The 23,599-nt window shown below is 48.0% G+C and overlaps 1 protein-coding gene across 8 annotated transcripts in view; it reads left to right on the forward strand.

The window, feature by feature from the left end:
* The first annotated feature begins 1,723 nt into the window (after positions 1-1,723).
* Positions 1,724-23,599, forward strand: part of TMEM200B (transmembrane protein 200B) — a 58,950-nt gene continuing 37,074 nt past the window's right edge. Inside the window, exons 1-4 of one of the 8 annotated variants that reach the window (XM_077337206.1) lie at positions 1,766-2,366; positions 2,582-2,702; positions 19,257-19,348; positions 20,669-20,798. In XM_077337206.1, the coding sequence (XP_077193321.1) occupies positions 20,776-20,798 (23 nt within the window). In that variant the 5' untranslated portion in view covers positions 1,766-2,366; positions 2,582-2,702; positions 19,257-19,348; positions 20,669-20,775. Of the gene's footprint in view, positions 2,703-6,444; positions 6,707-19,256; positions 19,349-20,668; positions 20,799-20,820; positions 20,946-23,599 lie in introns of those variants that run through there. The other 7 variants (XM_077337205.1, XM_077337207.1, XM_077337204.1 and 4 more) reach the window with 7 other exon arrangements.

Here is a 23,599-nt window from a genome sequence, read left to right on the forward strand (position 1 = left end):
TATGGGATAACCGTGCCCTATTGTAAGGGCTACGATATTGCAAATATCTGGGGCAAGTGATAAGAAGAAAAATAATTAAAATGGTATTTCAAACATTGTGAATGCTGAGGGACTGATGATTAAAGAGGGGGGAAAAACAGGATATGAATCAAATATATAAATACCTGAAAGAGACCATTAATACGGCAAGATTGGAACCTATTCTTCAAAAGAGGTATACAACATTAATTTAAAAAGCAAGACTTATTCATATTCTGGTATGGGGTCATAAATAAATGGTGTTATTTTGAGCCTGCCCTTCTGTACAAAATGCAGTTAAATTTAAACATGAAAACATTGCCTCTCTAAATGCCCCCAATTAAATTCCCAGATAGGGGGTGTATTGTAAGGTGCTGTTCTTCTAGTTCTCCTCCTCCTCTGGTGGTGAGGTCAGCTTTATTGGTGGGTGTCGTTTTATTTTGGGCCTCGGCCATAAGCTTGATGGAATAGCTCTGTCTTAAAGGCCCCACTGATTTGATTAAGGTCCCACAGGGCCCCGATGTCTCCTGACAGCATATTCCACCATGCTGGGGCCAGAGACAGAAAAGGCCCTGGATCTGGTTGAAGCCAGCTTCATCTCCTTCAGGCTGGGGGATCTGAGCAGATGGTGATCCAGAGATTGTAGTGCTCTTGGGAGATTGTAAGGGAAAAGATGGACCTGTGGGAGGGGGGGGGGCATGGAAACATATCAGGATGCTGTGTCCACCTGTTCTGACTGGATGCTGCTCCATACAATCCTGATATCTGCAGACTGAATTTCTTCTGAAAGGGGCAGCTCATGGATGTCCCACTTTTGGTATATGGCTATGTGTGGTCTGAAGCTGGGAACATTGCCTCTCTTCAGGAGAACCATCAGTGGCCCATATTGTGAAGATTGCAGATAATGTTTTTTTGTCCCATGCATGCATGCAACTCTAGCAACTGAGCAGGACTGGTATCTAGGATAGCCTCGGTTTAAAGACCTTTAATAGGACCAAAGGCCAGCATCACTTGAGAGCCGACATGGTGTGGTGGGCAGAGTGTGGTACTAGGAACCTGGGAGACCTGGGTTCAAATTGTTACTTAGAATCATAGAATAATAGCATTGGAAGAGACCTCCTGGGTCATCTAGTCCAACCCCCTGCACTATGCCGGACACTCACAACCTTATAGCTCATCCACTGTCACAAAATCAGCCTCTTCGTCAAATGGCTATCCAGCCTCTGCTTAAAAATTTCCAAAGATGGAGAACCCACCACCTCCTGAGGAAGCCTGTTCCACTGAGAAACCGCTCTGTCAGGAGCTTCTTCCAGATGTTTAGACAGAATTTCTTTTGAATTAATTTCATCCCATTGGTTCTGGCCCTCTGGGGCAAGAGAGAACAACTCTGCTCCATCCTCTATACTAGATGACCCAGGAGGTCCCTTCCAACTCTATTATCGATCCATTCAATTAGCTACTAATTGAATCCATGGAAATCTATTAACAATGGTGCCAGAGAAAAACAATGGCCAGAGAGTTTAGAAATTCAAGAGAAAGTGAGAAAGAATTAAGAATTAAGAAGAATTAAGGTTGTGGAATGTATTGTAACATCCACCCCCCGCCAATCCTTCGCACGGGCCTGCCGTCAACCAAATCACCGTGCACGAGAGGAAGCGAAGAAACCCGATCCCAGCGCTGGAAAGAACCACAGAAAGCGAGGCGATCTGGGGCGCAGCATGGCAGGCGGGTTCGCAGTTTGGCGCAAAAGGGGACCCACCAGCGGTCCCCCCGGCCGGTTGGAAAGATCCCGACGCTTTCTCCCGCCCCCGCCTTCGCCCCCCTCCCCACCCGGCGGCTCCATCTGGCCGGCGCGAAGCGGACTTGTTGGCCGAAGGATCCGGCCTGGGGGGAGGAAGGGGCGGAGAGGCGGGCCGCGAAGGATGGGCTGGCGCCTTGGGGGCGCTATAACCCCCCGACGTGGAGGGCCCGCCCCGGGTGGGAGATAGGGCGGGAAGGCAGGGCTCGGTGGCGGGATCGCCCCTGCAACTTCCTCCGGCTCCTGCCTCGGGGCCGCCGCCGCCGCCGACTTGGCCGCCCGCTCTCCCCTTCCGAAAACGGGCTAAGGGGGACGCAAGGAGCGGGGCAAAGAAGCGGCTGGGACTCCAGCTGCCCAGTCCCGGGAGACACGGCGGCCCCCTCGGCCGGCTTCGGAAGGACCCGACCCCTTCCACTCGGAGTCCCTCGATCGGAGTCTTCGTCCCCACGGGTGGCGCAGAAGGCACCTCCGCGATGCGCAGCATGGACGGCTTCGGGGCACGACGCGGGACGGGCCTGCCTGCTCCGGAGGAGCCCCGCTTTGGGAAATGGTGAATGCTCCCCCCGCCCGCGGAAAGGGAGAGATCGAGCAGCCCATGTGCCTCGGGGGGGCAGGCAGCGGCGGCTTCACGTGGCTGCAGCGCCGGGTCGTCCGTCCCCGTCCCCCCCTCCAAACTTGAGCGAGGTCTTTTGGTTGCTGCTGTTCAGCCCTCCTTTGCAAAGCTGCGGCTTAACGGCCTTGATCCTCCCCCTCCCTCCCCGTTAGATGCTCTGCCTCCAACGGTCCGAGAAGCTCTCTTCCCCGGACGAGCGGATTGCAGGTGGTTGGGCGGCCGCGGAAGGAAAGTCCGGCGCGATTGCGGAGGACGGCGGCGCCTTGGCTCGTGGTGAGTCGCTTCTTGCCGGGCTGATCGTCGCGTGCGCCACCGGGGTGGGAGAAAGGGGGGGGGAACACGAGCTATTTGCCCCCCCCCCCAGCCCCGTGCACGGTCGTCTGAATGCCTCCCCCGCGGCTGCAGTCCGTGCAGGGGAAAGGGGAAAGAGAAGCGTTTCCCTTTCCCCCTCTCCTCTCTGGTGGAGTTTGCAAAATCCCTTTGCCAGACGGAGGCTGCGGGCGGCCTGGAAAGCGGGCAGCCGGGAGAGCGCAGGAAATGTTCGAGGCAGCTCTCGATCCTGTGGCAGTGCATGGCGCGCGCGCGCGTGTGTCGATGCACGGGGGGTTGATGCACGGATGATGTTTCCCTTTGCAGGGTCCGCGTTTCGAGACCTTACATAAGGAATGTTTTTTGCTGGACTTGGGAGCCGGCTGCCTGCCGAACTCCGAAGTGCGTGGCGTGCGCCCAGCCGCAGCTCCGTTTTCACAGGGGGGCTCGGAGATCTGAGGCTAGTCTCTTAAAAGAGAGAATAATTTCTGAATGGGGCTCTCCCCCCCCCCTCTGTTATCCCATTCAAAGGCAGATTTGGGAGGGGGGAGGGGGAGATGGATTGAGACCTTGGTTTTAAGGCTGTTGATGGAAAGGGGAGGGGGGGCGAATGCCTGAGCAGTCATAAATCTAGATTCTTGGCTGGAAGTCAAAATAAAGAGAGTTTTATGGGGCCAGTGGGAACGCAGGAGTGCTGGAAGGTTTTGCTGTCGGTAATGAGGAGGAGGCGGCCGTGTTGCAGGCTGTGATGCGTGGGGCACAAACCCCGTTGGCAAGGAGCCATCTGTGCTGGGTGGGGAGAGGAGGCATGGACAGCAGGGGGGGCAGAGGAAAGAGCGGGGCTGGTTTCTACAGGTACCCTGCTGAAACCTGCTGGAACTACAAATCTGGATTTGGGCCCCCGAAACCTTAAATTGCAGTACCTTAAGCTGAGTACCCAGCTTGCTGGGGGGTAAACGGTAATGACTGGGGAAGGCCCTGGCAAACCACCCTGTATTGAGTCTGCCATGAAAACGCTGGAGGGCGTCACCCCAAGGGTCAGACATGACCCGGTGCTTGCACAGGGGATATCTTTACCTTTATCTTTTAACCTTAAATTACCTCCTTTTTGGGGGCAAAATCTGCCCCCCCCCAAAAAAAAGCACCCCAATCTGTTTTTTGCATGCACACTTTGCAACAGAGATTTGAGGGAAGTGTTGTTCAAACTTAGCTCGGGCATCGCTGTGGTTTGTGTCACCGTGAGCCTCGCTTTCCCCTTTGTGATTTGGGACGCTGGTGCAGTTCCGTGCCGGGCATGTTTTCTGGGTTGTCAGTCGGCTGATTGAGCGATTTCACTAACTAAGAGACCATTTCTCACAAGGGTGCTCTGAGAGCACAGCCCTTCGTGCTGGTCCTTGGAAGTGAACCCCACTGAGTAGTCTGCATGGGATTGGAGCCTGATTGGGAGGGGGTGGGGTTGGGAAGTGCACCAAATCGCAGCTGACTCATGGGAACACGGAGGGGGGGGGTTAAGACGAGAGCCGTTCAGAGCTGGCTTGCCATCTCCTGCCTCTACGTAGCAACCCTGGCCTTCCTTGGTGGCCTCCCGTCCAAATTTTGAGCCAAGCCAGCACTGCTCTGCTTCCAAGAACAGACGAGAGCAGTCCCGCCTGGGCCGTTCAGGTCAGGGGATTGTATTTATGCTGACTCACAAGCAGTAACAGATTCCCTTGTGAACCTGGCCCTATACTGTGTGAGACCACCGGTTCCTGCAGTCCAGTATTGTCAGTTTTGATTGACAGTAGCTTTCTTAACGTCTCCGTTACGGCAAAGCCTTTTTCTAGCTCTTGGAACCTGCGATCCCTTGAGAAGTGATTGGCTCTGGGATCTTCTGAGTGTGGGGCAGACCTTCTAACACAGGGGTTGTCAAACTGCGGCCCTCCAGATGTCCATGGACTACAATTCCCATGAGCCCCTGCCAGCGAACGCTGGCAGGGGTTCATGGGAATAGTAGTCCATGGACATCTGGAGGGCCGCAGTTTGACTACCCCTGCTCTAACGCTTAAACCAAGGGTAATCAAACTGCGGCCTTCCAGATGTCCATGGACTACAATTCCCAGAAGCCCCTGCCAGCATTCGCTGGCAGGGGCTTCTGGGAATTGTAGTCCATGGACATCTGGAGGGCCGCAGTTTGATTACCCCTGGCTTAAACTATGGTCAGTCTGAGCCAAATAGGATGTCATCTTCAGTTATTACGCACAGGGCTGCAGCCTTAACATGTATTTCTATGCATGTTTCACGGCGTGCATGTGTGCCACGTGACTGGGGCCCCCGGTTTATTTAAAATATTTATACTCATCTGCTCTGCAGTTTGCAGACAAGGTGGCTTTAGATAAGTCAAAGAGTCTTGGGTGGGTCGTATCAACAGAGCATCGCATCAAAATTCAAGACGTTATAGTGCAGCTGTATACCGCATTGGACAGGCCGCAGGTGGAGTACTTGGAGCATTTCTGGAAGTCTCTGTTCAGAAAGCAAGTGGACAAAATTGAGACGGTGCAGAGGAGAGCAAGAAGGATGACCCTGTGAGGAAAGGCTGAGGGACTTGGGAAGGTTCAGCCTGGAGAAGAGGAGGTTGAGAGGGGACGTGATGGCTCTCTTGAAGTATTTGAAAGGTTGTCACTTGGAGGAGGGCAGGGAGTGGATCCTGTTGGCCGCAGAGGACAGGACCCGCAGTAATGGGTTTAAACTATATGGAGAACAATTTCGGCTAGATATCAGGAGAAAATTTTTCAGAGTCAGAGTAGTTCAGCAGTGGAATCAACTGCCTAAAGAGGTGGTGAGCTCCCCCTCACTGGCAGTCTTCGAGCAGCGGCTGGACAGATCCTTATCCTGAATGCCTTGGCTGATCCTGCATTGGGCAGCAGGTTGGAATAGATGTCCTTTATGGTCCCTTCCAACACTATGCTTTTACGATTCTAAAACCATCACCTAGTCTAGCCAACACATGGCAGGGGAGTCATGTGACAGGAAGAGGCGATGACCCAGTCTCCAAATCTCCCTGTGCTAAAAAGGAATGCTCTCTCCATCACTGTGAGATGTTCCCTCACTGACCTATTGTTCATGCCAGTGTGCATGCAAAAAGAGGGTAAGGGGTCTGTATCTGTGCATTAGTAGCAGGTCCTTTTAGAAAGTTGCTGGCACTTCCATTGCTATTGTTGTTAGTTGCAAAGTCGTGTCTGACCCATCGCGACCCCATGGACAATGATCCTCCAGGCCTTCCTGTCCTCTGCCATTCCCCGGAGTCCATAGGGGCTTGCAATCCATCTGAGGGTCTCAATCTATGAGTCAAAGACCACTCATCTTCAGCAACAATGGTCTCAAACCAGTCAAAGTAATAAAACCAGCAGCAACCTTTCAGAATGACAACAGTACAATAAAAACAAAAACCAGTACCATCGTAGCAGCATTTGAATACGCTACTAAGGCCAGCAAATATATTAAATGTAGTAAATTATTCAGGGATTGGGGGGTGGGGACAGGGACGGGGAGACTTCCCAACCAGCAAGCCATCCAACAACAGAAGTAGGACAGGGAAGAAAGTCACTGAGGAGGTTCAGGCTGGTGGAACAGAAAAGATCAGTGAATGTAAAACCACAAGCTTCAGAAAGCTCAGGGGAGGGGGGGGAAAGGAAGATTTGGCAGTCTAGAAATACGGTCAGTGCTCAAAATGTGGATCATTCTAGACTGCTGACTGAAGGGCTGGGAAAGCTCTGTGCTACAGTGGCTGGCAAGACCAGGGGAATCTTTCCTGCCAATCCAGAATCCGGTGATCAGACAGCTGGACCGCTGGTCAGATTATGGGAGGCGTATGCGTGATCTTCCCAGCGCGTTCTCTCAAGCAGCAGGTTTATTTTTACTTGCCCCAAATGAGCACATCCTTCTACGTCTTTCCACCAGCTCTGCCTGTAGACGCCGCTGCTGATGTCAAGGTAAGAATAGAGAACGGGCTGAAATCTGGATCCTCTGATAACTAGACTGCAGCCGGTCATCTCTGAAACATGCAGGGGAAGTAGCTGGGAGACCGTATGTCTTATGGAGCTAGGGGGAAAAGTAGCCAGAGGATTGTATTCCTTCTGTGGCTAATGTGAAGAGCAGCTGGAGGACTGTATGTCTTGTGGAATAATTGGGAATAGTAACTGGAGGACTTTGAGGAGAGATCTAGCTGTTTTTATCTCACCCGTCCGTCAAGGATGCATATGGCTTGGCTTCATTTTATCCTTACAACAACTCTGTCGTGTGGGTAGGCTGAGAGACACAGATTGACTAGCTTGAGATGACCTTGTGAATTATTTTGAATGATGATGAATATAGAGATTTGAATTTAGAATCATAGCATAATAGAGTTGGAAGGGGACCTCATGGGTCAAATCTAGAGTTAGTCCTTCCTTGTCCCAGTACAGCAGTCTAAACCACCACACCGAGTTGCATTGTGAAGTTCCTTGCCATGTTCTCTTGAGTCAATTATGAGGGATCGTATTGGGCTTGTGGTTGGTGCAAAAGCATCGAAGGATGACTTTCTGACATGCTTTCAGCTCAGCCCTCCAACTGAAGCTGCAGGTAGGTTTAGGCTAGTGGTTCTCAACCTGGGGGTCGAGACCACTTTGGGGGTCGAATGGCCCTTTCGCAGGGGTCACGGCAAGGCGAACAGCAACCTTGCAGGGTAGATCGAGATAGAACGTTTGTCTGTCTGGAGCAGCGGAAAAGAGCGAGATCGGCATGGTGGGACAAGAGGCAGAACTGAACTGAGAAACCCCGGGGGGGGGGGGAACAATTTATATACAATCATGAACCATGGATCTTCAAGCCATTGGTCAGTTTCGGCTTAATTTCTGTGAAGGAACCCTTGCATAATTTTATGGCTGGGGGTCACCACAACACAAGGAACTGTATTAAAGGGTCGCGGCATTCAGAAGGTTGAGAATCACCGGTTTAGACTGTCAGGATGCATTGAGGAGCAGTCTAGTTACCCTGTATAATTTATTTGTGTGTGTGCATATCAGTGGGGTTGAGCGATGATGCGTGTCTTCTGATGATTATCTTTTTTTTAATACAGTGAGAACGTGCTCAGGGCATCTGCGAAGTCTCAGTACAAATTGGATTGCCCCAAATTAATGTTTTAGTTGACCTCACACTTATGAGAAGCAATGGCTGCATTTCCCAGCTGGAGAGATGAGTTTAATTAGCCATGTGGCAATTTGGGAAGAGCTTTGCAATTAGCAAGGGTCTGGGTGGTTCAGCCTGCCGGCCCCAAGACAAAGAAGAAGGCAACAGAAAGGTCCTGGGGCAGTCTTTGGGGAAGGGAAATTTGGGCTAAGTTCCTTTTGGTGGAAATCGGGAGATCCTTCCCAAATCTTTGGGTCTCGTTTCTCTGCAAGTGCCTTTTTCCCCATTGGCAACTGGTCTTCCTCTATGCACAGATGTTTCCTTTCTCAATTTATAGTTAATTAATTTGCTGCCCTAGTATTTTTGTTTTCCACCATCTATATCCTAAATAGCACCTTATCTGTAGCAACCAGATGCCCAGGGATATTAAAATAGCACCTGTACCATTTGATCATGCCACAAAATGCAATGAAATTTGTTGATTGTGGGCATGCTTGCTGGATTATTTTTTCCCTTTCCAGAAGTAAAATGATGCTCTGTCATTCAGTGGGAATGAGGTAGTGCAACCTGCAGGAAGGGGGTGCGTGTGTCATGTTACTGGCTAAACATACTACCTGGGCAGCCAGCCACTAAAAGTGCCTTCATTGTAGCAGACTGTAAGCCACTTTGAGACTCCTTCGGGTAGAGAAAAGCGGCATATACGGATCAATTCTTCTTCTTCTTTTCCTCTTCCACTTTTTCTTCTTCTTCCTCTTCTTCTTCTTCTTTCTCTTCCTCTTCCTCTTCCTCTTTTTCTTCTTCCTCTTCTTCTTTTTCTTCCTCTTCCTCCTCCTCCTCCTCCTCCTCCTCCTCTTCCTCTTCTTCTTCTTCTTCTTCTTCTTCTTCTTCTTCTTCTTCTTCTTCTTCTTCTTCTTCTTCTTCTTCTTCCAACCCTGCACCCAGTTTGCTATGCGAACTTTACACCCTATAGTTTTCAGTAGGGCTTGTGTACACACAGCATAATGAGGGTTGGCAGACAAAAATGCTTTGTGTGTCTTCTGTGAGGAGAAGGAGCATTGTCTGTTTGGCTGGGACTGAGGAGCAGGGCAGTGGATAGGAAGGGGAAGCTGGGAAGCCAAGAAGTAAGGAGGCGGGAGAAAGGCTACAAAGTGGGCAATGGACAGAAAAAGCAGAATCTGTAGCTAAAGAGGCTTGAGAACGTCAGACCCTTGTAGACTTTCAATGAACACATTTAGTATAACTGCAAAAGCAGCATGCTGAGGTCATGGTATGAAGCTCATGGTCATTCTTGCTGAAACTAAATTGATAGGCAATACACTGATTGATATAATCCCCAAACACATTTCAATTGCCCTACTGGCCAAAAGGCAGGTTTCCCCTGTTTGCAGGGGAAAGCGTACAAATTAGTCCTGTGCCCAGATGCACATGACATTGCGCGTTCAAGGGTGATCCATGGCCAATCCGAGAGATAATGTCCAAGCTCCCCTCTCCCGCTGTTCCCTCTTCTGATGTGAAAATTGGCAATTAGACTGCACAAAAGAACAAGAGATATGCCACAGAGGCAAAGCAACTAAGGCAGTTGCAAGTTTGCTCCGCAAACTCTGTTTCAACCCAGCGTATTATTTTGGATTGTCAGCTTCACGTGACCCCTTGCAGTGGGCTTCCTTCTTCCCTGTTTTTCTCTAGCGAATTGACAAACGAAGATGTTACAATTCATTTCCTGCTAAATGATCATTCTGCAGAGACCACACGGTGTGTGGCTGAATTTTTAATGGCTGTATATCGTGCTAGGTCCAAGAGACTTTAAATCATTTTTTTAATTATTTACTTTGCTTGATTGTTTCTGTCTCTCACTTGTTTTATGCCAATAAAGGTATCATCAGATGCCAATACAGTGACAGCTGGGAGTGAAAGGTGACTATTGTTACATCATTGATACCTGGCAAATGACAGTACCAAATAGCCATGACAGGAGGCTGGCAAACAGACAGATCCTGGCAGAGGAAACAGTGAACCGAGGAAGATAAGAGCTCTGGGGCAAAGCAGACTTGGAAGAAACATGGCACAATCTACTCCTGGAGTGACTGAACATTCAGCAAGCAGCTCGGCCGGTCAGGGGCATCATTGCTGCAAGCACAACATAGGACAGAAGATCATTTTGCTTGCCATCCTGTGTTATGTTGCTTGCACACAAATCCTGTTGAGAACCGCAACTTTGTGAAGCACACGCAGCAAACCGGCTGCAAGGCAGCAACTTCAGTTGGACTAGCATCTGGAAGATGCGGGTTCTAATCCCCACTTGGGCCATGGAAACTCGCTGGGCGATCTTGGCCCAGTTGCACTCTCTCAGCCTAGCCTACCTCAAAGGGTTGTTGAGAGGATAAAATGGAGAAGACAGCCATAAGCTGCTGCAGGCACCCCTTGGGGAGAAAGCTGGAGGGTGGTGGTGGTATGAATGAATTAAATAAACAATAAACACCAGGAGTGGCTTTGTGCTCAAGAGGAAGGAAGACGAGTGTTTAAGGAAGGCGATGCTTTAAACAGAGTGCTTTGAGAGGTGAGAGAAGATGAAGGCATAATGGGTGTTGAGGTTGGAAGAAGAAGAGTTGGTACTTATATGCCACTTTTCTCTACCCGAAGGAGTATCAGAGCAGCTTACATTTGCCTTCCCTTTCTGCTCCCCACAATAGACACCCTGTGAGGTAGGTGAGGCTGAGAGAGCCCTGACTTTACTGAAGAAGAATAAGAGTTGGTTCTTATATCCTGCTTTTCTCTAATAGAGGGAGTCTCAAAGCGGCTTCCAATTGCCTTCCCTTTCCTCTCCCCAACTGGGGAAAGCACTGGCAAACCACCCCGTATTGAGTCTGCCATGAAAACGCTGGAGGGCGTCACCCCAAGGGTCAGACATGACCCGGTGCTTGCACAGAGGATACCTTTACTTTTTACCTTCCTCTCCCCAAAACAGACACCCTGTGAGGGAGGTGAGGCTGAGAGAGCCCTGAGATTACAGCTTTATCAGTGCCATGGCAAGCCCAAGGTCACTCAGCTGGCTGCATGTGGAGGAGGAGCGGGGAATCAAACCCGGCTCGCCAGATTAGAATTCCGCACTCCTAACCCCTGCGCCCAGCTGGTTTTTCTTGCTTTCCTGGGCCAGACTTAAGTTTGTCACCTGAAGATTGGGGGAGACCCATGGGAGCAGAGGGCATCTGGTGCCAAGTCTCTGTTCGGAAAGGCAAGTGCTAGTGTCACTGGGGCAGCGTAGCAATGGAGAGACGAGGAACAGCAGGCAGCAGAGGGTCCTTGAATTCCAAGTATGGGCTTGAAGGAAGCTGCCATCCTTCACTGCAGGCTTCTTCGTGGTTAAAGAAGCACTGCAAAAGAGCAAAGCCATTAAGCCCCCCCAAGAGCTGGCCTTGGAATGCCTGTGGGATTCCATCAGCCTTTTGAATTCATCTGATGTATGTCTATCCAGGCGCTCTGGGTAGGCTTTCAGAATAAGGCTGCATAACAAATCCCGCCTAGAGTCTCCGAGTCAAGACACGACAGAATAGGGAACGTTGCCCAGGACATTCTGGCTGTTTTCAGGGACTGACACACTCCCCCACCCCTTCCCTGAGCTGGTTGCTGTGGTGTTGTGACTGGTGGTCCAGAGCCAACTGCATAAAAGAGTAGTATCATTGACAACTCTCCCAGGGAGGGCAAACGATTGTATCGCTCAGGAAAGGGCATTTTCACAAATCATGTAGCCCTGCCAAGTCCAGCTCTTTGGAGTAACTCCTATAATAGCAGTCCTATGGTGGGGGAAAGGCATCTTTATATATTGCATTCTTGTGGTCAGACAGTTGTACTTGCTTTTCTGGGCCAGAGTTAAATTTGTCACCTGAAGTTGTTCCAAATAAGAAACGCGTTGTTAAGAAAATAACACATTCTGTTCCAGAATGCTAGCATATTCTTTGTCATGCATTGGTTTAAAGGTGGGGTTCTTCTTGTTGTTCATCCAAATCTGGTGCTGCATTGGAGGTCCTGAATTGCTGCCTGTCTGCTGTAGTTAAGTGGTTAAAGAGTGAACAGGTTGAGGGTCATTGTTCGTCTTCAGTGGGGGTGCACCTGCCCCTTTCTGCCCCTTTCTGGCTCAGTTTGAAGCCTAGGGACGGTTACCCTAGATCCAGCATCACTACTTAAGAAACAAGTTAATGCAGCTGTAAAAACAAAACACTTTTTTCCAACTCAGTTTAGCCAAGAAGATGTTCCAACAATTCTAGTTATCCGGATCTTTGCCATAGTAACATTGAGATTAGACTGCTGTAATGCACTATACATGGGTCTACCCTTGAAGGCAGCTTGGAGACTCCAGCTAGTACAGAATGCTGCAGCTATTGAAACTGACGATGGCAAGTTTCTTACTCTGTATATCCCTTTTTTTGTTATATTCCTCTTCAGTGACTCTGATAATCAAATAAAGCATTTTCTATAACAGTAGAGTTGTCAGTCTTGCTTTTCTACTAGTCTCAATCCAACCAAAGTTTTTTTTAATATTCTCAAAACAGACATCGGGGATCCTGTGGACATAGCCTATTGACAACGTTACTGCTACAGAAAATACTTTATTTGATGATCAGAGTCGCTGAAGAAGAATATAACAAAAAGAGGATATACCCAGGAACTGGTTTTGACTCGTTGATTGGAACAAACAATTTGGGGACTGGAATAAGAAACTTCCCATCGTCAGTTTCATTTCTCCTGCTCATATTCGGCTGATGGGTCATTCTGCCCTCCACGCAGCTTGGCTGTTACCGGGAGCTAAGCAGAATATGCATATTATGTGCATTTTCACTATGTTGGCTAGCCATCATTTACTGGCCTCAGTTCAGGATTTTGGTTATCACCTACAAATCCTTCATGGACTTGGATCCACGTATTTGCAGAGCTGCCACTCCTACTATGCACCGTCATGACAGCTGCACTCATCCAGGCAAAGGTTTCTGAAAGGTTTGCCATCTTGCAAATCGGTAAGATCGACAGCTGCCTGGACAGGGGCATTTTCTGCTGTGGCTCCTGCCTTAAGGAATGGCCAGCCCGAGGTGGTCAGTATGGCTCCCATGCTACTGTAATGCCGCAGGTTGTGTTAACCAAATGGTTCAGGAGGGCATTTCTGTAAAGGGAACTGGAGTATGTATTAACTTGCTCCGAACCGCAGTCTATTCTACTTCTGCAGTTCCTCTTTCAGCACTTTTATTGGAATGCCATGTCTTAAGCCAGCTTTTCTCAACTTTTTTTATCATTGAGAACCCCCAGAAACATTCTTCAGGCTTCAAGAAACCCCAGAAGTGGCGTGATTGTGCAGAACATGGTTGGGAAGCATAGCTGTGTACACGCCCACCCAGGGCCTCTTCCCATCCCCTCCAGGCCCATCATTCGCCATTGGGGGAGGGTGGTGGTGGAGATGAACATGGGAAACCCAGGCCCATCAAGAAACTAGCCATAGTACAGGCAGTCAGTGTGGTGTAGTGGTCTGACTTAAGATGTCTTTCGTTTGCATTGTTTACTAATCTTGAGATCTGAGTTCTAGGACATTATTTGCTGGATGTCTTCTGGTGTCCAAGTGCATTGTTCTCTATTCTGTAATCCAGGGGTAGTCCATCTGTGGTCCTCTAGATGTCCTACAATTCCCATGATCCCCTGCCAGTAATCGCCAGTGTGTGGTCCATGAACATCTGGAGGACCACAGGTTGACTACCCCTGCTGTAATCTACGTCCAGCCTTGGGGAGAAAGGCGAGCTAGAAAGCAAACCAAGCACTTGAATTCTAAACTTGCTTTAAGTGGTTATTGTTTTACGGCTGAGTATGTTATCTATTGTTATTTGGTTTTCAAGTTCAGACTAAGTAGTTTGTTTACGGTTTTGTTGTTGGCTGCCTTGGGCAAGATTTCTTTTTTTTTAAGAGGCAGAACTTTATTGTTAGGTGAACAGTGGTGTATCAGGTAGAACACTGGTCTTGACATGCAGGTTCATGTCTCCCCCACCACCACCACCACCACCACAATCTTGGCCCTGTTAGATATGAGTCCTGCAGCGACTTAGATGAGCTGCCTACTGCAGGCCATCATGGCTCCCCTCTGAAACTCTTTTCACCGGAAGGCACCTTGGTCCAGCCTCTCTACCTGCCTAACCTACCTCACAGGGCTTTTGTGAGCCTAAATGTGGGGGTGGGGGGACACACTACAAGAACGAGTTCCTTGAAGAGAGGGCAAGAGAAAGATGGAATAAATAGAAATACTTTAAATGCAGGCATCCTTAAATTATTCCTACCCCCATCTCATGTCGACCATCTCTATGAAGCCAGCACTGCAGGGGGTGGGGGAATGTTCAGCTGAGCAGCAGCCGAGCCCAGGAAGAAACCTTCACAGTTTCCTCTGGAGCTTTGGACTTTCTACTCAAATCCTGTTAAAACTGGATTTTTTATGGGGCGCCAAAGCCTGCGGATGCCCCTTTTGGGTGAGTTAGAATGCTGCTGAGTAGGCAGCGGGGCCTGAAGCATATGGAATACTAAACAAGGCAAAGTTGCAAGCTCAGGCAAATTGGGCTCAAGAACAAAGCTTGGGTGCTGGAAGCAAGGAACCCGGCTATGCTTTTATTTCTTAGCCTCCCCCGCCCCCTTTCAGTGGCCTTTTTTCCTCCCTTAGCACCTGGCTGGGGTGTTTCAGCAGCCTGAGAAAGGAACAGAAACACATATCCTGAACAGGGCACTTTTTGCAGCATCCTTGCAAGCTGCTTCATCCTCTACTCTTTCCCCGGTCTCATTGCAATTCTCTTGAACACTCATCTGCTATAAAGAGCAACAAGTTTCTAGGATTTAAGCATCTGAGAGTCAAAGGTGGGCCAAAACTCAAACCACTACACCACACTGACTCCCTGTACTATTGTTAGTCCTCCTTGTGGCAGACCTGGGTGTGCCACCCTGAATACATTTTGAGGATGTTCCTGGATCTTGCATGCGTGTCATTTTGGTGCAAAAGTTTCATGTTCACACAGCTTTTCCCTGCTAGGAATGAAATGACTGCTGTCCTTTTCTCCCAAGCCCCTCGCTAAAATTTAACAGAAAAGCAAACAGACACCTGTTTTTGTGTACGTTTGCCTGTGTCAAGTGCCATCAAGTCATTTCTGACCTATGGTGACCCTGTGAATGAACAAATTCCAAAACATCCTATTAGAGCCAGTTTGGTGTAGTGGGTAGGAGTGCGGACTTCTAATCTGGTATGCCAGGTTCGATTCAGCACTCCCCCACATGCAGCCAGCTGGGTGACCTTGGGCTTGTCACAGCACTGATAAAGCTGTTCTGACTGAGCAGTGATATCAGGACTCTCTCAGCCTCATCCACCTCACAGGGTGTCTGTTGTGGGGAGAGGAAAGGGAAGGTGACTGTAAGCCGCTTTGAGCCTCCTTCTAGTAGAGAAAAGTGGCATATAAGAACCAACTCTTCTTCTTAACCACCTTGCTCCCGTCTTGCCAACTGAGGGGTCATGGCTTCCCTTACTGAGTCAGCCCATCTCATGTTGCGAATTCTTCTTTTCCTGCTGCATTCTGCTTTTCGTAACATGATCTTTTCCAAGGACCCTTCTATTCTCATTATGTGACCAAAGTATGATAGCCTCAGTTTAGTCATTTTAGTTTCCAGGGAGAGTCCAGGCTTGATTTGATCAAGAATCTACTTACTGTCTTTTTGGCATCACACAATATCTGTAAAACTCTCCTCCAACACCACTGCATATATAAATGGTGTTTAAATGACTGGTTGTGTATTGGCAGTGTTGAAATACTATTAAAATGGCAAATATTTTTACAAGTTGGTATGGTGTAATAGTTAGAGCAGGGATTCCCAGTCGGGGGTCTGTTCACCCCCAGGGGTCCACATGAGCTCTGAAAGGGGTCTGCTGTCTTCTGCCTTAACAGTCTCAGCCACAGTTCAGGAAACCAGATTCCATTACTCCTCCTTCTGAACTTGAGTGAATTCTCTTGTGGTTTCTGCACCTGGGAGTAGGTGGAGCCTGCATGCCTATCCCTGCCTTAAACCGCCTCTGCTGTCTCCTCCCTCAGTTCTCTTTGGAGTAGTGTTAGGAGTGCGGACTTCTAATCTGGCATGCCAGGTTCGATTCTGCACTCCCCCGCATGCAGCCAGCTAGGTGTCCTTGGGCTCGCCACGGCACTGATAAAGCTGTTCTGACCGAGCTGTGATATCAGCGCTCTCTCAGCTTCACCCACCTCACAGGGTGCCTGTTGTGGGGAGAGGAATGGGAAGGTGACTGTAAGTCGCTTTGAGCCTCCTTCGGATAGGGAAAAGCGGCATATAAGAACCAACTCTTCTTCTTCTTCTTTAAGACTTCCTGTTAACATGGGTGGTGAGGTCATTTCCGATGACATGTGACGTCTTAGGGGGGGAGGTAGCAGGGAGGCGTGGCCAGCTGGCACCACTTCTGGAACTCCTCAAAGCCTGAAAAATTATTTCAAGGGCTCCTCCACAGCCAAAAGGGTGAAAAAGACTGGGTTATCCCTTCTGGTGTATATCTAGCCAGGGATTTATGTTTACTGTACTGTACCAAAGAGAATGGCTTGCAAACATTGATAAGAAACGTATATGTATTTAAACCTCCTTGATAAGTCCTTTGATTTAATCCCTCAAAAGCCAGACAGTTAATCAGTTGAAAATGCATGCCAAATAAATATTCTTAAGGAGGACAACCTTAAATCTGGCTGGGACTGACCACCCACAAAGCAGTTAATTTTTATAACCCAATAGGTAGGATGAAGCAGTTAAATATGATCTAGCTGAAGGATAAAGTTTTTAAAAGTATTTTTCCTTCTGTTTAAAAAATCTCAGCTATGCATTTGTAAATATTTCAGCTGCGCATGGGTGGCCCTGACGTGGGTTGCCCAGGCTGGCCTGATCTCATGAGATATTCGAGCCCTGGCTGGCATTTGGATAGGGAGACCACCAAGGAAATTGAGGGCTGCCGTTCTGGGTTGGGAAAGACCTGGCGATTTTGGGGGTGAGCCTGATTAGGGCGGAGTTCAGGGAGGGGAGGGGCCTCCCCAGGGATGGTCCACCCTCCAAAGCTTCCACTTTCTCCAGGGAAACTGATCTCCGTCTTCTGTGGATCAGTTGTAATAGTGGCATATTCCAGGTGCCACCTGGCGTCCAGCAGCCAAGGTGTCTTGGAGCCAAGGCCTCTTAAAAACCTTATGGGGTCATCATAAGACAGCCACAACTTCTGCAAGAAAGCCTCTCAAGCTAACCCCCTTCAGTTTCCATATTTGAGGAGCTGGGGGGGGGGGAAGTTCTCTATCTTTCACATTAAGAAGACTAGTCTGGCAGTATAAATATAGCAACTGTCAGCAGGGTTCTCCTCTCTCCCCCCCTCGGAGGTGTGCTCTGGATAGGCCCTTGACTTTGTGGTCTGGGAGTAGAGAGAGGTGAATTATTGGCATGCCTAACAAAGCAGGCAATTTGGCGAAGGAACTTTTAAGTGCCACCTCCTTGCTTTCTCCATGTAGGTGGCACACGGAGGTGACGTCGGAAAGGAACTATTTTTAAATGCCCTGTCATGAAGCAGGCTATGATTATGACACTTGTCTCTCCCCGCCGGGAGGGGACTCTTGAGATCGAGCCAGCAGCATTCTGCAGGACTCCTCCGGCCTCCATAATTGCTAATTTTTGAGAGGGGGGTCGGGGTTAAAAGAGCTCCAGCCTGTCCTACAGCAGTGGTTCTCAACCTGGGGGTTAGCACTCCTTTGGGGGTCGAATGACCCTTTTACAGGGGTCGCAGCAGGGCAAGCAGCTTGGCCAGGGAAGTGCCATCCACACAACAGCCTTGCAGGGTAGACTGAGATAGAGGGTCCATCTTTCTGGAGCAGCGGAAAAGAGAGAGATTGGCATGGTGGGACAAGAAGCAGAACTGAATTGAGAAACCCAGGGGGGGAAAAACAATTTATATCCAATCATGAACAATGGATCTTCAAGCCATTGGTCAGTTTTGGTTTAATTTCTATGAAAGAACACTGGCATAATGTTATGCTTGGGGGGTCACCACAACATGAGGAACTGTATTAAAGGGCCGCGGCATTAGGAAGGTTGAGAACTACTGTCCTACAGTCTTCCATGACAGGCCAAAGTAGTTCCTTCCCCAGACCATTTCTGTTGGGTTATCACCATACAGGAGGGAAGTTAAATTTCCAAGGAACAGGAAAGCTGCATGTGATAAGGGTCGTAGCAGGGAAAATCATACTCCCTTTTAAAAAATTCTATTGATTGATTGATTGACATTTATTTTCTTGATTTATTATCACACTTCTTTACCGCCCTTTCCTGGAGGCCCAGGGCGGCTCACAACGTACTAATACAATAAATTAAAATATTTAAATGATTAAAAATCAATTTACTTAAGCCATAAAGCTTAAGGGGTTGTCATAAGGCATATTAAAAACATAGGAGCTACCTTCCTCTTTCCAGTGTGTGTCTGTGTGGTGGGGTGAATTGCTATGCTGATGTAAATGTCTGATTTCTAACAATTATTTCCTATGCAATTTCTGTGTAAAGAGGCCAGTTTTGCTGGTAATCTATAGGCCTGGGCAGAACAGCGCTGTCTGAGTCGAGGCAGATTCAGAGTGCACATTAATGCAGTCACTAGGATAGGGCATCCAATAAGGAATGTAATAAGACCAAGAGTACATACTATACATAGTAGTATAGTCCACATTCTCTTTCCTTTTCTTAAGGCATCTCTCTGAACCATTCCATTATACAGACACAATATTTTTGTAAAAGCGCCTTCCTGAGTGTTTCAGCGTTGCACAGGAGAGTGCAGGAACCTTCCTGATCTCCGCAGGTCATTCAGTATGGCAAGAATGCACCAGGTTGGGCTAATGGTTGACCTTGCCCGCTTGCAGGGTCACAGAAAGCAGCCTAGAAAACACAGCTTTTCTCTTACTCTCTGATGCTAAAAATATTTTCATTTCTGCAGAGTCTCTGAACGCCGTAGCTGCAAGCCCTCAAAGATAAGAAAGAACAGGAACGGGGCAACGCGGAGCAAACAGCTCCCGCTTGGGAATGGATGGGGAACGGCAGAGATAGGGAACAGCCTCATGCACTGACTTAGTATTGTGAAAGGTTGAACATACCTTAGTAAAATATGGAATGAATCAATTAGCTGAAGTGACGGTGGCAACAAGTCCTAGAAGTTAATGTTAGGTTTTTTAAAAACCTTCCTTGGGAAATCTGATAAACTAATAATATAGTAGTGATCCTGAACTTCATACAAAGACCAGCTTTCCAGAGCTCAATGCTGACTTCTTTTGTACTTTTTATTTCCTTAAAAAAAAACAGAAATCTTTTTGTTACGGCCAAGTCCCTGAAAGATGAACACGCGTGGATACATGAAACAGCTTTTGACGGAATCAGACCTTCGATCCGTCAAGGTCAGTATGTTTACTATGGCAATTCCTCTTGAGGGTCTCAGGACAAGGTCTTTCACAGCCCCTACTACCTGATCCTTGTAACTCACCGATGCTGGGATTTGAACCAGATACCTTCTGCATGCAAATTAGAATCTTTGTCATCAAGCCAGAGCCCTTCTCCAAATGAAACTGCCTTTTACCTTTTGCTGTATGAACCAGAGGAGACCAAACACCTCTAGTCTTGAACCCATGAAGTTGCTTTGTATCACCAAGCATCTAACACAGATTTGCTTTCATCCTGTCCCCCTGCATTGCTTGCTGCTGCTGGCTATACCCCCCATCCCATTTCTTATTACACATCCATCAAAGCATAGGTGTGATTGCATTTTGCTGGGCCATTTTCCCCTCCCTGAGGCATGCCCCCTTAACCTAACCTTCCTTATTGGTCTGAAGTAGCACAATAAAATCAGAGACCGGTTGCACCTTTAAGGCCAACAAAGATTTATTCAAGGCGTGAGCTTTCAAGTCTGAGGAAGAGTGCTTGCACTGGAAAGCACATGCCTTGAATGAATCTTTGTTGGTCTTAAAGGTGCTATTTGATTTTATTGTGCTTCCTTATTGAGGGATGATGTAATGCAGGGGTAGTCAAACTGCGGCCCTGCAAGCACTGGCAGGGACGCATAAGAATTGTAGTCCATGGACTACCCCGATGTAATGCTTCAGCACAGTTGGGCAGAGAAGCGGTGGGGAGTTCTTCATAGGGCTAAAAGCGAGGAAGGGTTTTTTTTAGCTTGGAATCCCCTCCCAATACTGGTTCTTGTAAAAAAAAAAAAAAAAGCAAATGTTGTTTCTACATGGGGTTTTTTCCCCAGCATTGAAGGCAGGTATTCCCTGTACTAATGGGAAACCAAGATCAAGATAATTCATACCGTGGAATTTCCCCTCGCTATATATGGGTGTGAAAGTTGGGCAATGAAGAAAGCTGAGAGGAAGTTGTTTAATTTGAAATGTGGCGCTGGAAGAAAATTTTACTGATACAGTGGACCACCAAAAAGACAAATATGTGGGTTCTCCCTCGGAGGCAGGAGACATCTTGACTGGGTGATTTCCAGTTCATTGTCAGGGAGGCAGGAACTATTCTTCCTCATCTTCCTGTTTTCTAATGTAGGAGTCACTCCCTGCTCGGTCTCATTCCTGTGTTGGTAGGGAGTGCAGACCACTTAGGCGTCCTAATTCTCTTGTCTAGGTCCTTAATATTTATTCTACTCTCCTCTGCCCTGTCTCAACCGTCTTGGAGCCTGTGCCTTTATTTTGATCTTTTCACTCTCTCCTGGCTGGCAGCGTATCGGGAAAGGCTAAAGAAAAAAACTGCAGCTTTCGCAGCACCTGCCCGTCATGCCTCGTGGACCAATTTTACAGTGAAACAATGGCTGATCAACACAGAGAGGATGGTTTCCGATCTGACTCAGAGGTAGCATCCCCAGTGGCGTTGGACCCTTGGTTTTCTATGGTCCCGACCAGCACGTTCCCAATCAGGGCTGCATCAGTTGTGGCAGAGCAGCAGAAGGAATCTAGTTTGCACACCAAAAAGCCCAAGCACAGACACAGCCTCATCCAGGTGCGGGTATCCTCTCTCTAGCTGGGATCTTGCAGTGGCTATTTTAGCTGCTCTTCAGATATGGGAATGCTACAGGCTGAGTCTATCCAGGCCACTTTACAGTGGATTCCAGACAATCAGAACCAAGCACAGCTATCTTAGGCTGATAATGTATGTGAAGCCAGCTCATTTGATTTGCCAGCTGTTTTTTTTTAACATTTAAGGCAGACTATAAGGCTAAGAAATTCAAAGTTTTTGTGAGTTGGGGAGGGAACTACTCCTCCAAAGGGGAGCTAGGCGACCCTCCCTCATCACTGCAGAATACTGAAGGGGAAGTCGCTGAGGATTACCAGACTGAACTCAGAGCGAGATGGCCAACTCTGGGTTGAATGCAACATAATGAAGCTCATAATGAAAGGTCAAGATCAGGGAGGATCTGTGCCACATTGCAGGGAATGGTCCCTGAGTCCACCGTTGGCAGAGGGTGGGTTATAAATTTAAATAAATAAATAACGTCAGATCTAGAATTAAAGGCTTATCTTTGTAGCACTGAGCGATGATGGTTCGTAATCTGCAACCAGTTGTTGCTAGGGGAAGTGACCCAGTGGTCAGTTCTCCTGTGCTAGCATCATTGAAATGAATATGATCTGCACCAGAGCATCAATTGAAGCCCCGTTCCCAGGCTCTTAAGTGGGCCTGTGCAGGAGAAATACTTGCTGCGTTGCCCCCAAACTGGTAGAAAGTTCTCCCATGTAAATTCCATTGAATCCTGATTAATAAATTAATGAATTACATTTGTATACCGCCCTCCCCGAAGGCTCAGGGTGGTTTACATCAAACAGGAACAATACAGATAACTCACTTTAAAGGTAAAGGTAAAGGTATCCCCTGTGCAAGCACGGAGTCATGTCTGACCCTTGGGGTGGCGCCCTCTAGCGTTTTCATGGCAGACTCAATACGGGGTGGTTTGCCAGTGCCTTCCCCAGTCATTACCGCTTATCCCCCAGCAAGCTGGGTACTCATTTTACCAACCTCGGAAGGATGGAAGGCTGAGTCAACCTTGAGCCGGCTGCTGGGATTGAACTCCCAGTCTCATGGGCAGAGCTTTCAGACTGCATGTCTGCTGCCTTACCACTCTGCGCCACAAGAGGCTCTTTTTATAATAACTCAGTTTATAATAATACAATAATAACAATAACAGCATTGTGGAACAATAGAACACCGGGGAGAACAATAAGTCAATGCATACTGATGGCCCAGTGGGGTGGGCGAGTCTACACAGTGGTGGTTGTAGGAGGGAGGCTTGTGGGATCTGTGCAAGAGCACTAACTCACATGTGGTTTCTGCTCATTTAAATTCAAATGCTGTTGAACAGAATGAACCTGTGAAAGAATATTAATTCTTTTAAATGGAGGCATGCACTACTTCCTTCCAGTTCATGCCCAGGGATGGATTTATGGCCCTCCTACCCAAAACCACACCTTGTATCACTCCAGTGCTGATTAGAATGTCGGAACTGGGAGACTGAAGTTTGAATCCCCAACCTGGCAACCTTGGGCCACTTCAATGTAGCTTACCTGGTAGGGTTGTTGTGAGATTAAAATGGAGGGGAGGAGAAGGATTTAAACCACATTGATTACTCCCATTGAGAAGAAAGGCGAGGTATCTGAAGTAAATAAATCACTCAAGTTTTTCTGTAGCAGCACAGGAGCTATGCTCTATTAGGTTGTCAGAGGATTAGTGAAAGATGCTGATAAAATTGACATAGACGCACTGGGAAACCAATATGGCAATAAAATATCCAAATTGGACTTATATAGAGTCTTCTCTCTTCAGTAATTCTTTATTCTTATTATTTCACACAAGTCTCCGATGTGTTTCGCCTTACAGCTTTTTCAAGGGACAATAGTTTTTATATTTAAGGACCAACTTCAACTTATTAAGGCATCTCTTGATAGAGTATAAGGTCATGCTAACAACAGCTAAACTTAGCTGGTCAGCTGGTATAGTGGTTAAAGTGCTTGACTAGGCTCTGGAATCTATTGACTTCTTTTATACCTATGTGTTCTCCATTTTACCCTCAGTACAGACCTGTGGTGGGTCAGGCCCAAGGTCACCCAGCAAGCTTCCTTGGCACAGTAGAGATCTTTCAGATCCTAATCTGACCCGCTGTCCACTAGGGATGTGCACCAAGTAAAATTCAGCAGTGTTCATATGGGTTCGAATCAATTCAGTCGAATTCGACTCTCACAGATTAGTGGGTTTAAACTACAAGTACAACGATATAGGCTAGATATCAGGAAAAAAATTTTCATAGTCAGAGTAGTTCAGCAGTGGAATAGGCTGCCTAAGGTGGTGGTGAGCTCCCCCTCACTGGCAGTCCTCAAGCAAAGGTTGGATACACACTTTTCTCGGATGCTTTTGGATGCTCTGGGCTGATCCTGCGTTGAGCAGGGGGTTGGACTAGATGGCCTGTATGGCCCCTTCCAATTCTATGATTCTATGATTTGGCACGGTGATTGGGATTTGGACTATTCGGGTTTGGTCAAATTGTGATTTGGAAACAACTGATTCAGCCAGTTTAAAGGACAAGGATGGGCAATTCGGCTTAGATACAGTCAGTAAGTCCCTGAATCAGCATTGCTTCGGGCATATTTCAGCTTGTCCGAACTGAA

Source organism: Paroedura picta, chromosome 5 (assembly GCF_049243985.1).
Source record: "Paroedura picta isolate Pp20150507F chromosome 5, Ppicta_v3.0, whole genome shotgun sequence".
Lineage (NCBI taxonomy): Eukaryota > Metazoa > Chordata > Lepidosauria > Squamata > Gekkonidae > Paroedura > Paroedura picta.